General features: G+C 34.4%; 1 protein-coding gene and 1 long non-coding RNA gene across 11 annotated transcripts in view; one reads left to right on the top strand and one right to left on the bottom strand.

Annotated features, from left to right (window-relative positions):
* LOC115212097 overlaps positions 1–916 on the bottom strand; it is a 28,004-nt gene extending 27,088 nt beyond the window's left edge. For all 10 annotated transcript variants that reach the window (XM_036502926.1, XM_036502928.1, XM_036502930.1 and 7 more), the window contains exon 1: positions 514–916. In XM_036502926.1, the coding sequence (XP_036358819.1) occupies positions 514–864 (351 nt within the window). In that variant the 5' untranslated portion in view covers positions 865–916. The remainder of the gene's footprint in view (positions 1–513) is intronic.
* Positions 917–2,863: 1,947 nt separating this feature from the next.
* Positions 2,864–8,929, top strand: LOC118763526. The gene is made up of 3 exons (XR_004999286.1): positions 2,864–2,874; positions 5,888–5,893; positions 8,732–8,929. It is a non-coding gene; the product is annotated as an uncharacterized LOC118763526 (long non-coding RNA).
* Positions 8,930–15,211: the final 6,282 nt, after the last annotated feature.

Below are 15,211 nucleotides of genomic sequence, written 5' to 3'. Positions count from 1 at the left end.
GTCCTATTGATTTTTTGCAAAATCTCCAGGGTCAAGCATGAGTTTTTTGGAGGTTTTTTAAAATATTTTTTTAGAACTGTTGTTAGAAGACTGAGTCTTTGGATTCTTTTGTACCATATTATGGGTGAAACATCTGTTAATTCCCTACCTACTGCCAGAGCTTTTTTTAACTGAGGTAAATTCTTCTTGGGTAAAACAGTTTTTATTTTATATCACCTTGTAAAAGAGATAGTGCAAGTGACATGTACCAACAAGTTTAATGAAGCAACTAGTCATGTATTAGAAATAATTCAATCAACTCTACCCTCTCCTCTACAAATTATACCAGCGTAAAAATTATTATTTATCACCAACATGGATGAAACACTAAAGACTAGATCTTCAAATGCTCAACAATTACTGGCAATATCAAATAATTTTCTTCAGATTTCCCTTGTTGGGAAAGTGAAATTACAGGATATAAAGAAGAGGCTGTGGGATGCTTCAACAATAATTACAACAGCAGCTACTTACCCCTAATATAGGCCTCGTATACAATTCTCTCACATATCTCCGCAGCAAAGACCTTTGCCGAGCAAACTGTGACCTTTGGGGGCAAAGGTGACTTAAGGCACCGCGAGCGATAACCAAAATCCCTGCCCCTATCAGGACAGGCCCTGCGTATCGGTTGACATGCTCATTTTTGTAGTCCTCAAGGTTCTGAAAGGTCAGTGATGTGATAATAACTCCAACAACCAGCAGCAACAATCCAGATATAATGTAGCATAGAGCATTTTCTAGTAAGTAGGCACAAGGGTTCCCTACTGGTGGGTACAAGCTAACGTCCATCGGCTGTCGCCATGTGAATACGCCTGTAGCTTGCATGGTGGTGGGAGGAGGCAGAGAAACTGGTGAGAGGGGATAGGAAACCTGAAAGAAATGGAAAGAAAAGTATTATTTCATATAAGCTTGGGGGCAAATTACAATATGCTGACAACTTGAATTGGTGTAGTATAGTGTTATTTGGCAATCATGTGGAATAGTGTTGAGTCACAATGGCAAGGTACAATGTTGACAGAGGTGTGAGATATATGTCACAGCCATGCCCGTGCCTACTATATATATATATATATATATATATATATACACACACACACACCTTTTTAATCAACAACTTGCTACCAGCCAAACAGAAAGGATATAGAAAGAGAAGCTATAGTTGCAAAGACCAGTTTATAGATAATATAAATAAATAATGCTTAAGGAAGCCAAATCAAGAAAATAAAGTCCTGTCAACAACCAGGATTGACTACAAGAAAAGCCTTTGACACAAATCTGAACAGTGAAGAGTCTTGAGATCTATAAAGTCTGTCCAATAACAAAATTGCATAAAAGACAATATGAAAAATTATTGAAAAATAACACTAACTCTAAACCACAATGAAGGATCAACAGTAACTATTTGTATGAAACAGAAAATAGTAAATTGAGCTATCTGTTTTATATGAATGATTTAAAAACTTTTATCAAGAATGTAAAACAAGCTGTTCTACTAACCATTGTAAAAAGTTTCAGTGATGAAATTAAAATGGAGTCTAGATTAAATAAATGTGCCTAGGTTACATTCACAAGAAGTAAGCTTACTGCAACACATAACATATGCCCAATAATGACACCTAAATCAAGGAGCTTAACTGGAAAGGCACAGACAAATACCTAGGAGTAAATGAAGATGATGACATATAACATTCTGCCAGAAAAGAGAAAAATTGAAAAGAGTATTGCAGTAAAGTAAGAATCATACTAAAGACTGAACTAAATGCATATAACTGATTTTAACCATCAATACTCAAGCTATTGCTGTGGTAACATACAGTTACAATATTATAAACAGGACAGTAAATGAAATTATGAAATGAGGTAGTAAAACAAGAAGAAAAGCTAACATATCTAACATATACCATTCAAAGGCAGATGATAATTTATTTACCTACCAAGAGTGGAGGGATGTAGAGGCTTTGTACAGTTCAAACTAGTTTACAAAATCACTACCATGGACCTAGACACCTATCTTTCAATACCACAAAACTTCTTTCTAGGAATTGTCAAACATCATCAGGAAAAACTATTCTTAGTCATAAAAGAAACAAGAAAATTTTCACAAGAACTATCCCTGAATTAACACAAAATGAAACTGAAGCAAAATCTTTTGCACACAGAACAAAACAGAAGGCAAAACAACATGGCCATGATCCAATAGCTCATGGTCCAATAGAATAACTGAAATAGAATGATCTTCACACACAATACACAATCTATACAATAAGCATATAATAATCTAAAACAACACAACTTATGCAACATATACTATACAAAATAAACATGCACAATCCACATTATACACACTATGCACCACAGAACACATATTCATATGACAAGAAACAGAAACAATACCCCACAACAAAACAAACTGATGCAGTGCATCAACAGGAGGAGTCTATATTCCCCCAGTCCCCACAAAAATAAGAACATAGTGCTGCACACACCTCAGAAACATGGAGGTGCAACAAGTGGTGCAGTAGAAAGTCATATGAAATTACCAATGGAAAGCAAGATAATGTGTGGAAAAGAGGACAAATGAATTAACTACCTCCAAAGTTGAGTACAATAAGCTAGTACAAAAAAGTATAAATGCAAGCATGACTATGTCAGTAAAAGAGTGAATTTGGATGTTAGCCAAGATTGTGAATTTGAAGTGATGAAAAAGTGGCAAGAACATGAGCTAGAAGCTACCATAATTACAGAATTTTATGGGATTGTTTCATAGAGACTGACCAAACTATCAAGCAAGGAAACTAGGCATGATTGTAAAGGACATAGAGAGTTAACATACCAGTAATAATCAGAGGACTTGGAATAACCAGAAAGGGACTAGAAAGATTCATCAACAAAATCCCAGGAAATTTCACCCAACAATAACTCAGAAGAATAGCCTTTTACTGATCATTGATTTTGCAACTCCATATGATATTAAGTGGATATCAAGGAAGCTAAGAATATTTAAGAACATTACGACCTAGCCAGAAAGAAGCAGAAATTGTGGAACCCAAAGGGGATAGTTGTTCCTGTGGTAATTGGTACGGCTTGCATAATGTCCAAATTGCTACATAAGCGGCTGAAGGAAGGATATTAGAACCGAAATACATACTGTTTACTTTCAGGAAAGTGCCATCCTACATTCTACATGAACCCTAACAAGGATTCTTGAGAATGAAGGAGACTTGTTGCCACTAAACATCAGGATAACATCTCTGATTTAACATACACTAGATTTCATATAATAATAATAATAATAATAATAATAATAATAATAATAATAATAATAATATAATAATAATAATTGGCTCTTCGCTTCTGATTTTAACTGTTTGGAAGTGTTATATACATGTTTTGTCTTGGTATAAAAGATGGGCTATAGTAAATATTCTGCTCAATACCTCAGATTTGCTAGTCAGTTGCTTGAACTTAATCAGTTGAGCATGTCTCATAGTGGCTGATGATATATGCAACTCTGATCATAAGCAGGAATAATGGGGGAGTATCATAGCTATGTGTTGAAAGAAATTCTTTAGGGTTTGAATAATTCACCTCTGGAAACATGGGGTTTCATTCATCATCCTTAAACAAACTTTATTCAAAGACCTTTGAGTGGGATGGGCTACTTGACCTGAATAAAATTCTAACTGGGCCTCACCTGCAAAGTCATGTACTATTTATCTTGATATGAGATCATCATGTTGTATACTTGTGGTTGTGATGTATGTGCCTGGTGTACCCTTACCAGATGGGTAGTTATGATAGGTATATTGAGCTTCATATATTTGTACCCCAGTCTTGCTTTAATGGCATGCATTGCTCTCTGACACAGTAATAATAATAACAACAACAACAACAATAATAATAATGATAATAATAATAATATAATAATAATAATAATAATAATAATAATAATAATAATAATAATAATAATATACACTATGAGTTTCTTTGCCCTAGGAGTCGGGAAGACACTCGGCAAGAAATGGAAGAAAATTTGAAAGAAGAAAAAAAAAAGTAATAATAATAATAATAATAATAATAATGATAATAATAATAATAGTTTAAATTTTTGGCACACCAGACCAGCAATTTTGAAGAAAGGGGATTAATCAATACCAACAACCCCCAAAATTTGACTGGTACTTTATTTTATCAACCTTGAAAGGATGAAAGGCAAAATTGAGTCTGGCAGGATCTGAAAATAGAATTTAAAGTGTTGGAACAAATACTACAAAGCAATTCTTCTATCTCTAATGATTCTGTCAATCTATACTACCCTAATGTATATACGATTACAGTACACTGGTATATTATATGTATATCCCAGTATACAATTGTATACTTTACAATACACTAATGCATGCAGTATGTACACCAGTGTATGTATACATTACAGTTCATCAGCATATAAATTATAACACACTATTGTATTTTGCCATAGAAAATAGTTATACTCTGCAACCTATATGATTTATTACACTTCGCTTTATCCATAATATATTTCTTTAGCCATAACACCTATCCATCACCTTCTTACTTGACATCAACTTCCTTAATGCTTGGACTCTGCTAAGGTTGAGAATTAGTTACTCTATAAGTAACATCCTACCAACCACCAAATATGGTTATTTGACAATTTAACTCCACCCATCACAGCAAACAGATATTTTATTCAGATATAACTGCTGGTTGTCTTAATTGATCATCACTACCACCATCATCACCACCACCACATTAACTTCAATACTGCTGCTACTACTACTACTACTACTACTACTACTACTACTACTACTACTACTGCTGCTGCTGCTGCTGCTGCTGCTGCTACTATTGCAGCTACTACTACTACTACTACTACTACTACTACTACTACTACTACTACTGCCATCATCAGTAAAACAAAAGTGAGTAAGGGATCCTCTATGTAGTCAATTGGCTTACAAGAAAAGCAGTCAAATCTCCCTCAAATCATACCCTGCCATCTTTAAAAAGGAAGGATACAGTAAATAATGTAGTCTGATATAAACTATGTTTGAAATAAAAGATGGGATGGACATGGTTGGAATATGCTTGACTGAAGAGCTGTTAGAACAGGTTTGACATAAACTAAACAGTAACAGAAATCTGTTACTCAGAGTTTCACGTCCCCATTTGTCGGACAGTTGTAATGAAAATTTTCACTGTCCAATGAATGGGAATGTGAAACTCTGAGTAACAATTTTGTGATAATTCTGCAGCTTTAATAAAACTATATGTGTAACAAATATATTTAACTAACCTAAATTTAGCTTATGCCTAAACACTGCTTGGTGCTAACATTTCATTATTTTCCTCAATTGGGAAATTTACCAGTGCAAAACAGTCAACATTGTTGACTAAATTTTACATAAAATTATTGCTTTATACAATATGTTTGTTCAGAGTTGCTTCTGTTAGGTACATACCATTGACAAGATGGGATGTTTCAAAAACTTGAAACGTCGATGTCTGGGATTCCTGATAGATGGCAACACTGAACAAACTAGGTGTCTTCACACCTTTTCTCCATGATAGCTGCAGTGAATTTGCTTTAGCAGTTAAAATTTTAACTAACCTAAATTTTGCTTGTGCCTAAACACTGCTTGGCACTAACATTTCATTATATAAATATATATATATATACACACACACACACACACACACTTGTCCAAGGTGCATTACAATAGGACTGAACCCAGAGCCATGTGGTTAGGAAGTAAACTTCTTACCACATGGCCACACCTATACTTAGGAATGTATTTATATATAATAATGAAATTATTGTATACAGTGCTCAGTTGCGCCACAATATATGTGTATACATACACATATATGTGTATGTATACTTATGTGCATGTATATGTGTATGTGCATATATTTGGGTCTCTCAATATGTCTTTGCCAAGTCTGCATCTGTTACCCTCTTACCTCTATGTCCTTCATCTCTCTAGTACTTATTTCTCTATCCATTCATAACTCCATCACTGCCCCACCCTTCTCTTTACTCAATCTTTTTTCCTCCTTTGCTATATTATTCTGCTAGTGTAACTAATGGAGACAATACCAGATACTCCATATCATTAACTCTCTGTATTGCCAGTCACCATTTTCTCTTCCTACCAGCCATTCACATCTGTCACATCTGTCACTCACTTTTACTATTGACCACCTTTACCTCTATTACTTTCTATCACTCTGCCCCAAACTTCACCTGTACTTCATAGTTGTTGTGTGTTAGTGTATCGATCTTCACCAATAATTCAAACAGCCTTCTTTTGGACTTGATGTGATATGTTTGTGAGCATAGCAATAACATTCTGTGAGCAATATTTCAAGGTAGCCCGTACTTAAACTCTATCTGTGTTCACAAAAAAATTATGTATGTAATGAAGTTTATATATTTTAAACATGTAAAGTCACTATGAAAGTTCATCAGAGATTGTGTGGTTAGCATTTGTAGAAACTTAAAGAATTTTAGTGTCATATATGGAGAATGTAGTGCAAGACTGTTCCTTTTATTGTGAATAGCTGTAATTATAACTGTGGGCTGCTGAAATAGATTAGGTTGCCATACCTCTATTTGAGGATGCACTGCTTTTCTTTTCTTCTTTAGTCGTTACTATAAACAACTTATCATATCCAGTATGAGCTAAGTTGTTGTTTTTGCATGGAAGGTCAAGGTGGGGTTCATAGAAGTGTCATCTTATTTGAAATATATGTGTAGTTGTTGGTAACAGTACAGTATGTAGGCCATTAATGAACAAAAAGACATCCCATAAATAATGCGGTTTTTTTTATACTTCTATTTTTCAAAAATTAAAATAAAGTTCTTTTTAATTTAGAATATATTCTCCTTCATTTTCTACAATGTTCTTCCATATATCTGGTAGACTTGCAAGGTCCCTCTTCCAAAATTCACTTGTCCATGACAAAAAATAATACTCCAGTACTGTTCTGACCTTGTCTACAGAATTCATATTTTTTCTGTCCAAATGATTTTGAAGACTGGGGAATAAATGATAATCAGATGGGGCAATGTCCAGCAAATATGGTGGGTGGGGCATCGTTTCCCATTCAAACTGCTCAAGCCTTTGGAATGTTGTCCTTCCTGTGTGTGGTCAAGCATTATCCAGATAGAAGAACACCTTTTGTCTTGAAACTAAAGATGGTTATTTTTCTTCTAGAGGTCACTTAAGCCACTCAAGCTGCTCACAGCAGATCTCCTTTGTTATCATTTGGTTTGGGTTTCAAATTTCAAAGTAGACTAAACCTTTCATATCTCACCAAACAGATAATAACACCTTATATGGGTGAAGACCTTTTTTAGCCTGGAGTGCCAGTGTTTCTCTTTTCCCTACCCATTGTCTTCGGCACTTGACATTTTTATAGAGAACCCATTTCTCATCACCAGTCACTATTCAATCTAAAAAAGGTTCATTTGTGAGACATGACAGCAAAGAAGAGCACACATTCACTTTCTATGCATGATTAAACTCAGATAGTTTGTAAGGAACCCATTGACCCAATTTGATGACTTTGCTGATGGCATACAGGTGCCGATGAATGGTTGAATGACCAAATCCAAGATTCTCTGCTAGTTCCTCAACAGCTACAATGGGATTTTGTTCCACCAGGATTTGCAAGCTGTCCTCATCGAAATCTACAAATCTTCCAGGACAAGGATCATCTTCTAGGCTGAAGTTTCTGGCTTGGAATTTCTGGAACCACCATTGACACTGGTTTACACTTATTGTCCAATCTCTATATACTGTATTAATATTCCTTGCACTTTCTGTTGTGTTGTTGCCTTTATTAAACTCATAAAGCAAAATATACCAAATATGCTCCTTTGTCACTTCCATTATAGTTTTGAAAAAATAACTGTTAAAAGCGACCTGCACTCTTCAAAATTTGCACTAAGAATAAGGGCAAAGTAAACTTACTACCTGCTTTTATAGCAAGTTGATGCAGGTAGTTTATCCCATCCCCCTCCAACTTTTAGTTCATGCAATTGAAAAAAACCATATTATTTATGGGATGATCCAATATGTCAGAGTGAGCCTCACAATGCATTCATGGCACAGTATTTGGAGTGATAGTAAGGACTGTAATTGAGTGGTACACAGGTTTAGAGAGAATATGGTACAGTGGTATTTTCTTGATATGAGCAGTGCTTGATTGTTTTGTTTTTTTCTCAGTTATAAGAAACAAGGTTGGCATGGCAAATTTTTGGTTGTGGAACCTGAGCAGGTTTGGCATGTGATGTGTTGGATGCATGTAAATGGTGCATGGTCAGAGAGAAAGTGGAAACCAATGCTGGAGTGCTATACATGAGGGATTTTAATTGTTGACAAATAGCTTGCAATATTTAAAGATGAGAATGAGTTTCATATTACTTCATATTTTCAACAATAATAAGCATGTCATATAGCACATGCCTATTCACCAGTTAATCTTTACTGGTTATGTTGGGTTGTCAAAATATAAATACAGTGATATCTCGCAGTATGAGTTTAATTTGTACCATGACCAAGCTTGTCTTACGATTTACTCATTTAACTAAAATATAATTAATCTAATCCAGCCCCCAAAAACCACTCAAAAATAATTTTTTATGTGTTTTAAAATAGAAAAGATGTAGTTAAAAGTAAAATGACAATTATAAAAAAGAGAATGCAAAAGAAATATGTAAACTGGTTTTATTAACTGAATTACCTTAAAGATAGGACAATTTGTGTGCTCCTACTGAGGATTTCCGCTTGTAATTCAAGACAAAAATTTGCATGAGTCTAAGCTCATATAGCAAATTACTCATACAATGGGGCACTCATACTGTGAGGTTCTACTGTAACTTAAAAGTTTAGACAGGCAGACAGACACAGATACGATAATGATGATGATGATGATGATGATAATGAAGACGATGATAATGAAAACAATAGCAACAATCAAGCAGTATGACTGCATTATTAACAACTATAGCAACATTAATATTAATGATTACTTAATAACAATGATTTCTAATGTAAGCCAAGGCCACATATTTTGTTGGTAGAACAGTCAATTATATTGACCCCAGTATTTTGTTATAACTTATTAACTGATTCTGGAAGAATGAGAATAAATTCAACACCAGTGTGATTTGTACTCTCTAGTGCTCTACTGATTCTGTACATTCAAAAGAATTACTTAACTGACAGCGAAAAATTTTGAAGAATAACGATGATAATGATGATGATGATGAACTTAAGTTACAAGTTAAGCTTTGCAACAGAAATATTATGTTCACTTGAATTGATCCCTGAATAACTCTGCTGCCAATTTTAACAACTCCCAGAAGGATTTGAGCTCAGATGAGAGAGGAAACCCACAACACTGTTCTAAAAACCCCATATCTCCCACTTATATCAGAAAAACACAAGACACACATATATACTTCAAATGAAATATAACAGCTATTGTTGCATGACATACACATTATATGCTGTTTTGACAATCAACATAAAAGATGTCAAGTATTTTCACCAAAGTTCCACCTGACCATCATAACTCAGGCCACTACCATGGCTCTCACTGATATATGAAGAAACTAGATCATAAAATAAATGTAACATACCCCACCTTCTCTATTTCACTGTATACCACACAATATACACTTGTGACCACTCTATATGCCACATAACATTTTATCTCACATCACTGTCACACCCCACCTCAAACAACATGACTTTCCAACTACACTCTATCCTAGGCATTCTCATTTAAGCTAAAGAAGGGTCCTTTACTTAGCCTTTATCTAATCACACTCTATTTTCATGCCAATTTGTGAAAATACATATTGGATAATGTAGTTAGTCCTAGTTAGATAATCTAAGGCAATGAGCTAACAGAATCAGACAAACTGCTTAATGGCATTCTTCCAGCTCTTTACATTTTGAGTTCAAATCTCACTAAGGTCAACTTTGCCTTTCATCCTTTCAAGATTGATAAAATAAAGTGCCAATCAAGTACTGGGATCAATATAATCAACTTTCCCACTCTCCTTAAAAATTGCTGTCCTCAGCCCAGCAACAGACCAGGATCCCATTCATGGAGAATGTTGTGATCTTGGTCACTCATATGCCATGAAAACCAGGTAACCAGCCGTATGAGTCCTAGGAAACAAGAAAAAAAAGTTAGTCTGGGAAAAGAAATAGCTGAGGCAGTCACAGCTAGAATGCTTTTTGTCATAGGTCCTCTCAGGCAGAGTTGATCTGAGGCTATGCAATGACATCTTCACTACCAGTCTAGTCACACCTGTTCTCACTGACCCATTACACACAGAACAAAATGCTATCATGACACAACACAGCATTATCTCATTAACTTAAAACACTTCCCACATACCACACTCCACTCCACACTGCTACTCTATACTCCACACAAAATATCCTTGCTATCATACTGCAAACTTCAGCATCATGTTCTAGCTACCACCAAACATCCCACACAACATACTCTCCTCAGTACCACACTACATACCAAACAGCATATCATCACTATATCCTATACATGTTTTCATTAACATATGTACCCCGCATAACCTATCATCAATGTCACACTACACCTCTTACAATATGCCTTCACTAGAAAACTACACAACTTACATGTCCTCACTACCCTTTTACAATCCACACAGTTAAACACTATTTTTTTTTCCTACTGATTTCAAGCAAAACAATAAACAAAGAGTAAGGGCCTGAAACATTATATTCTTTAGTCCACCCTGCAATATACTGAACTTCTCGAGGTCTCCTAGAACTCTCCTAAGGACTAATAGTTACTGATATGGCTGACCACCAGTTTACTAAGATTCTGAATTTACACTAAATGATGTACAGCTTTTTCAGTGCCATAGTTAAAGCACTGCTCCTAGTTGTATGTAGATAACAAGAAGCGGTGTCTACTTACAACTTTTTCAGTTGCAATTCTGTGTAACAAATTAATGTTGACCAGCATAGCTGAGCTCAAATTATCTCATGAGCAAATCCAAGAGAAACTCTCTTCAAGTCAATAGCACAAATCATCTATTGATGGACATCTATTCATTAGAAAAAGTCAAGCAATTGCTGCACGAGATAGCTAAGTATTGATTAATTGCTTGATTGATTAATTGAACCACCAACAGACAAAGATCTGTGTTGAGCTGTCTCTTGGCCAACATTGACCACAAGCTCTAGGTGTGTCAGAATCATCTGCAGTAACCGCCACACTATTAGATAACATCCTATTTACCTAAACATAATGATACAGAGCTACCAACCAAACCTTCTAATCAGTCAAGCCACATCAATTGATTTTCTTCCATACAAGTGTATGCCCTAAATTCAGTCACATTGTGTAGACAGCTTCATGGTTAATGATGCACAAAGCGCATAGATGATTCAGGGAATCGATCAAGTTGCAATTTCAAAATGTTATTTTTCTTACTATGACACAATTGGACAAATAAATATAAAAAGCAATATTAGATGAGAATCTAGTTTGAAGTTTAACAATTGTGCAACAAAGGTTTGATAATAATTTTAAATATTTTTAGTGGTGCAGTGATGTGGAAATGCAACTTGTACATGAAAATAATTAAATATTCATAGTAATGTTGGTGCATTACTAGACTGCAATGGAGTTAAGAAATAATGGAATAAGAACATTGTTTAGAATAGAAGGAAGGTGGGGACTACATGCAGGTGTGGCATTGTTCATTGGCTGGGGAGAAACATTATAACAATTTTGTTACTGTAATAACTTAACATCAGAGTGGGAAGCCATCCTTGTATTATTGCTGATTTTTAATCCACTGGTGGTAGAGAAGGAGATCATTTTCTTAGTCCAGTGCAACATGTCAAAGATATGACACTATTATTGCACTCCTTACACTATGACCAACAGCAGAAACAACAAAGACTCCTACAACACCAGACATGGGCAACTTTTGAAAAGCAGGCTGCATGAATCATGTCCCATCATTAGGCATACAACACTACTAAAAAGGTTTGACATTTTTCATTAGGCATGCCACTCAGAATGTCCCTTGGACTGCAATTTGCCCATGACTGTTCTACATGGTCACTCAGTCTGATACTATTAGCACACAAATGCTTCTTACATTATGATCTGTTGTCTTAAAAGATGAAGGACAAATTGGATAAAGTCTGGCATATACTATATTTAAAAATAAAGACAGGATAGTCGCTGCTAGAATGCCTTTCAATATAGTTCAGCTCAATTTCAGGACCAATTCAACCCTAAATGACAATGATGAGCCAATGAGCAAGCCTCTGTATAGTCACTTGAACTGCTAGAAATACCAGTTAAACCTCTCACATATCATGTTCTGAAAATGGAAAGTTACTTTGAATAATGTAATTCTAGAGACCTTGTGTCTACTTGATCAAGGTTGACCTGATACAAAATAGCAGCAACACATGAATCATACATCAGAAATATCTGAAGTTCACAGGTGGCAACATCCTTTACCAACTTTAAAATAAGCTCTACATGATTTAAATCTTAATGGACTGCAGATTTCTACTTTATCTGTTCTCTCAGTTAAAGTCTATCAATATCACCATACCATGTTTAGATTTAGCGAGGCTCTAAGCTATATAAGCCTGGAAATCTTGTTAAAGAATTACACCAGAATGTATCACAAAAATTGAAAATGTGTGTGTGTGTGTTTGTGTGTGTGTGTGTGTGTGTGTGTGTGTGGTGTGTGTGTGTGTGTGTGTGTTGTGTGTGTGTGTTTGTGTGTGTGTGTGTGTGTGTGTGCCTTTTAGTTATTTTAAGACCCTTGCAAATTGTTAAGTCTTAAGTGGTAGTCTGTTTAGCTTAAGCCTAAATCTAGTATTGTGTAGAGGCTTTCAATTTATACTAGAGACATACAGGTTTTAATATTGATAGAACAAGTTTCCTATGTAATCTCGTCAAATTTCCCCAAAGCTGATACCTTTACTGCAAATGCAAAGTAAAATATTATCCTGTGAGAAGAAAGTATCTGACTACCATGTTTAGTAAATTCAGTGTAATATTCCTTAGTCATTGCAACTTTGATCAGGGCATCTTTGTACAATACATTTTCACAAATAATGAGATACTTGTAATACTCATTGTGTAGAAATAGGAAAAACAGAGAAAATCATGATATAAATAAGTTTTCCTGCGTTCAGCTATGAAATGCAAACATTTCTTTTGACCAAATTCTATCCTTATTTCATCTGAAAATGTTATCAGATCCATCAGTTTCTTAGAATAATGGATATTTCCAGTTTCAACCTTTAGATTATCAATATAAAAAATTTTAGGCTACATGATCTTTCTTGCTGCTGTAGATCCTAGAAAATAACCATTCAACTTTTACTGCAGCTGCAGAAATGGCAGTGGATTTTTTTCCAAAATAAACAGAAACATAAAGATTATGTCCTTGGAATATTCCTTTTGGAAAATCTGTAGCATCAGTTACAAAGACTAGGATGGTTGGCCAAGTCTTCACGAGCTTTGCAATAACAGCAACAAAGGTCAAGTATAGGGATTATTACAGTCATCACTAGAGAAACAGTTAAATGCTTTTCTATAGTTAAACCACACTGTTGCAAAATTTCAGCATTGTTCCCTTTTAATTTCAGACAGAAGTTTATAAACTAAAAGTAGTTTAGCAAACATTTTTTCACACCTATTTTCTGTCACCACCTTATTAGATTCACAATTGTATTGAAAAAATTTTGTTGGAACAGTTTGTGTAAAGCTGTTTAAGCATGTAACAGGCCTATAGTTTTTCTGTCAAGTGGCTGTTTTCATTCCTGCTAACAAGACTTCTTTGCGCTATGGCAAACCAATTAGATATATCAATTGTGCTATGTAGTATTTTGTACTATACAAAGGTAGGGCTTTCTGTAGAACAGCAGCATCATATACTTGTATCCAACTATTAAGTCTCTTCATGTCTTGTCTTACTATTGTGTAGATTTCCTACAGCTTTAATGAAAATTTTAGAGCTGATACTTTGTAAGATTATAATTTTACAGACTGTTAACCTCATTTTTAGAGTGTTTATTTTCAATATTTATCTTTATACTTTGTAGCTATTGATTTGATCTCAAACTGTCATCTAGTGGCTAACTCTTGGATATCAAACACTAGATTTGACAAGTGTACATAATCCGAGACTGACTTGAACTAGATTTATTACTAAACTAATCACATTCATTATTCTTAGTTTAAAAATAAACAAATATTACAGACCTGATGACAGAGATCAAACTGATCAAATTATAGTATTCATTCCTTTTACATCCATTTTGCATAATAGCATGGGTTTGACAAATATGTTATTAAGGCTTTGTTCTACAGCCAGATACACTTCATGGGGATAACCTTTATCTGTTTTTTAAGTAACAGACCTCTTACTCAACACGACTTTAAAGGCATAATGTTAGCAGATGATTTACTGACAGCAGTATTGTCAACAACACCACCAAAAACAACAATGCTTGAACATCATAACTTTCAGATAAGCAAGTGCAGATATAAAGAAACACAAACACACAAGTACATCTGAAGTTAATAAAGAAAAATTATAATTTTATTAAGGAAAAGCTCAACTCAAATATGTAAATATTTAATTGAATATGTTCCAAATGTTGGTGTTTATACAATATTTTCTTTTGACTGTATTTATACATAATGAATAATAGTAAACACCCACATTTATTTTTTGTTTCAAGATCTTAAATGAAAATGATTTAAAATCTTCAGAAGAGGCTATTCTAATTGCATATTCTCTGATATGCAATTGTAGATTAGATATAAACTTATACTCAATGATGTTAATCATTTTTGGTAATAGAGTTTATCACCCAAAGTTTTGTGGTTATGTTTCAGAGTTATTAATTTGCCTTAAGAGTGTAGATTTCAGTATTAATGTACAATGTAAACAATACATTTTTCATATGAAATTGGTGTGCAGCACATTTGTTCTTTACCATCACCTTATGACAGTATTTATATATTGAATTCTGCAGTGCTTAGTGACTTTTTTTCTAGCTTAATAACCATCTGTATGGCTAGTATTAGGTAATTT

The sequence above is a fragment of the Octopus sinensis genome, linkage group LG5 (genome assembly GCF_006345805.1).
Source record: "Octopus sinensis linkage group LG5, ASM634580v1, whole genome shotgun sequence".
Lineage (NCBI taxonomy): Eukaryota > Metazoa > Mollusca > Cephalopoda > Octopoda > Octopodidae > Octopus > Octopus sinensis.
Note: the sequence above shows the minus strand (reverse complement) of the source record. Positions and strands in the feature narration are given on the sequence as shown.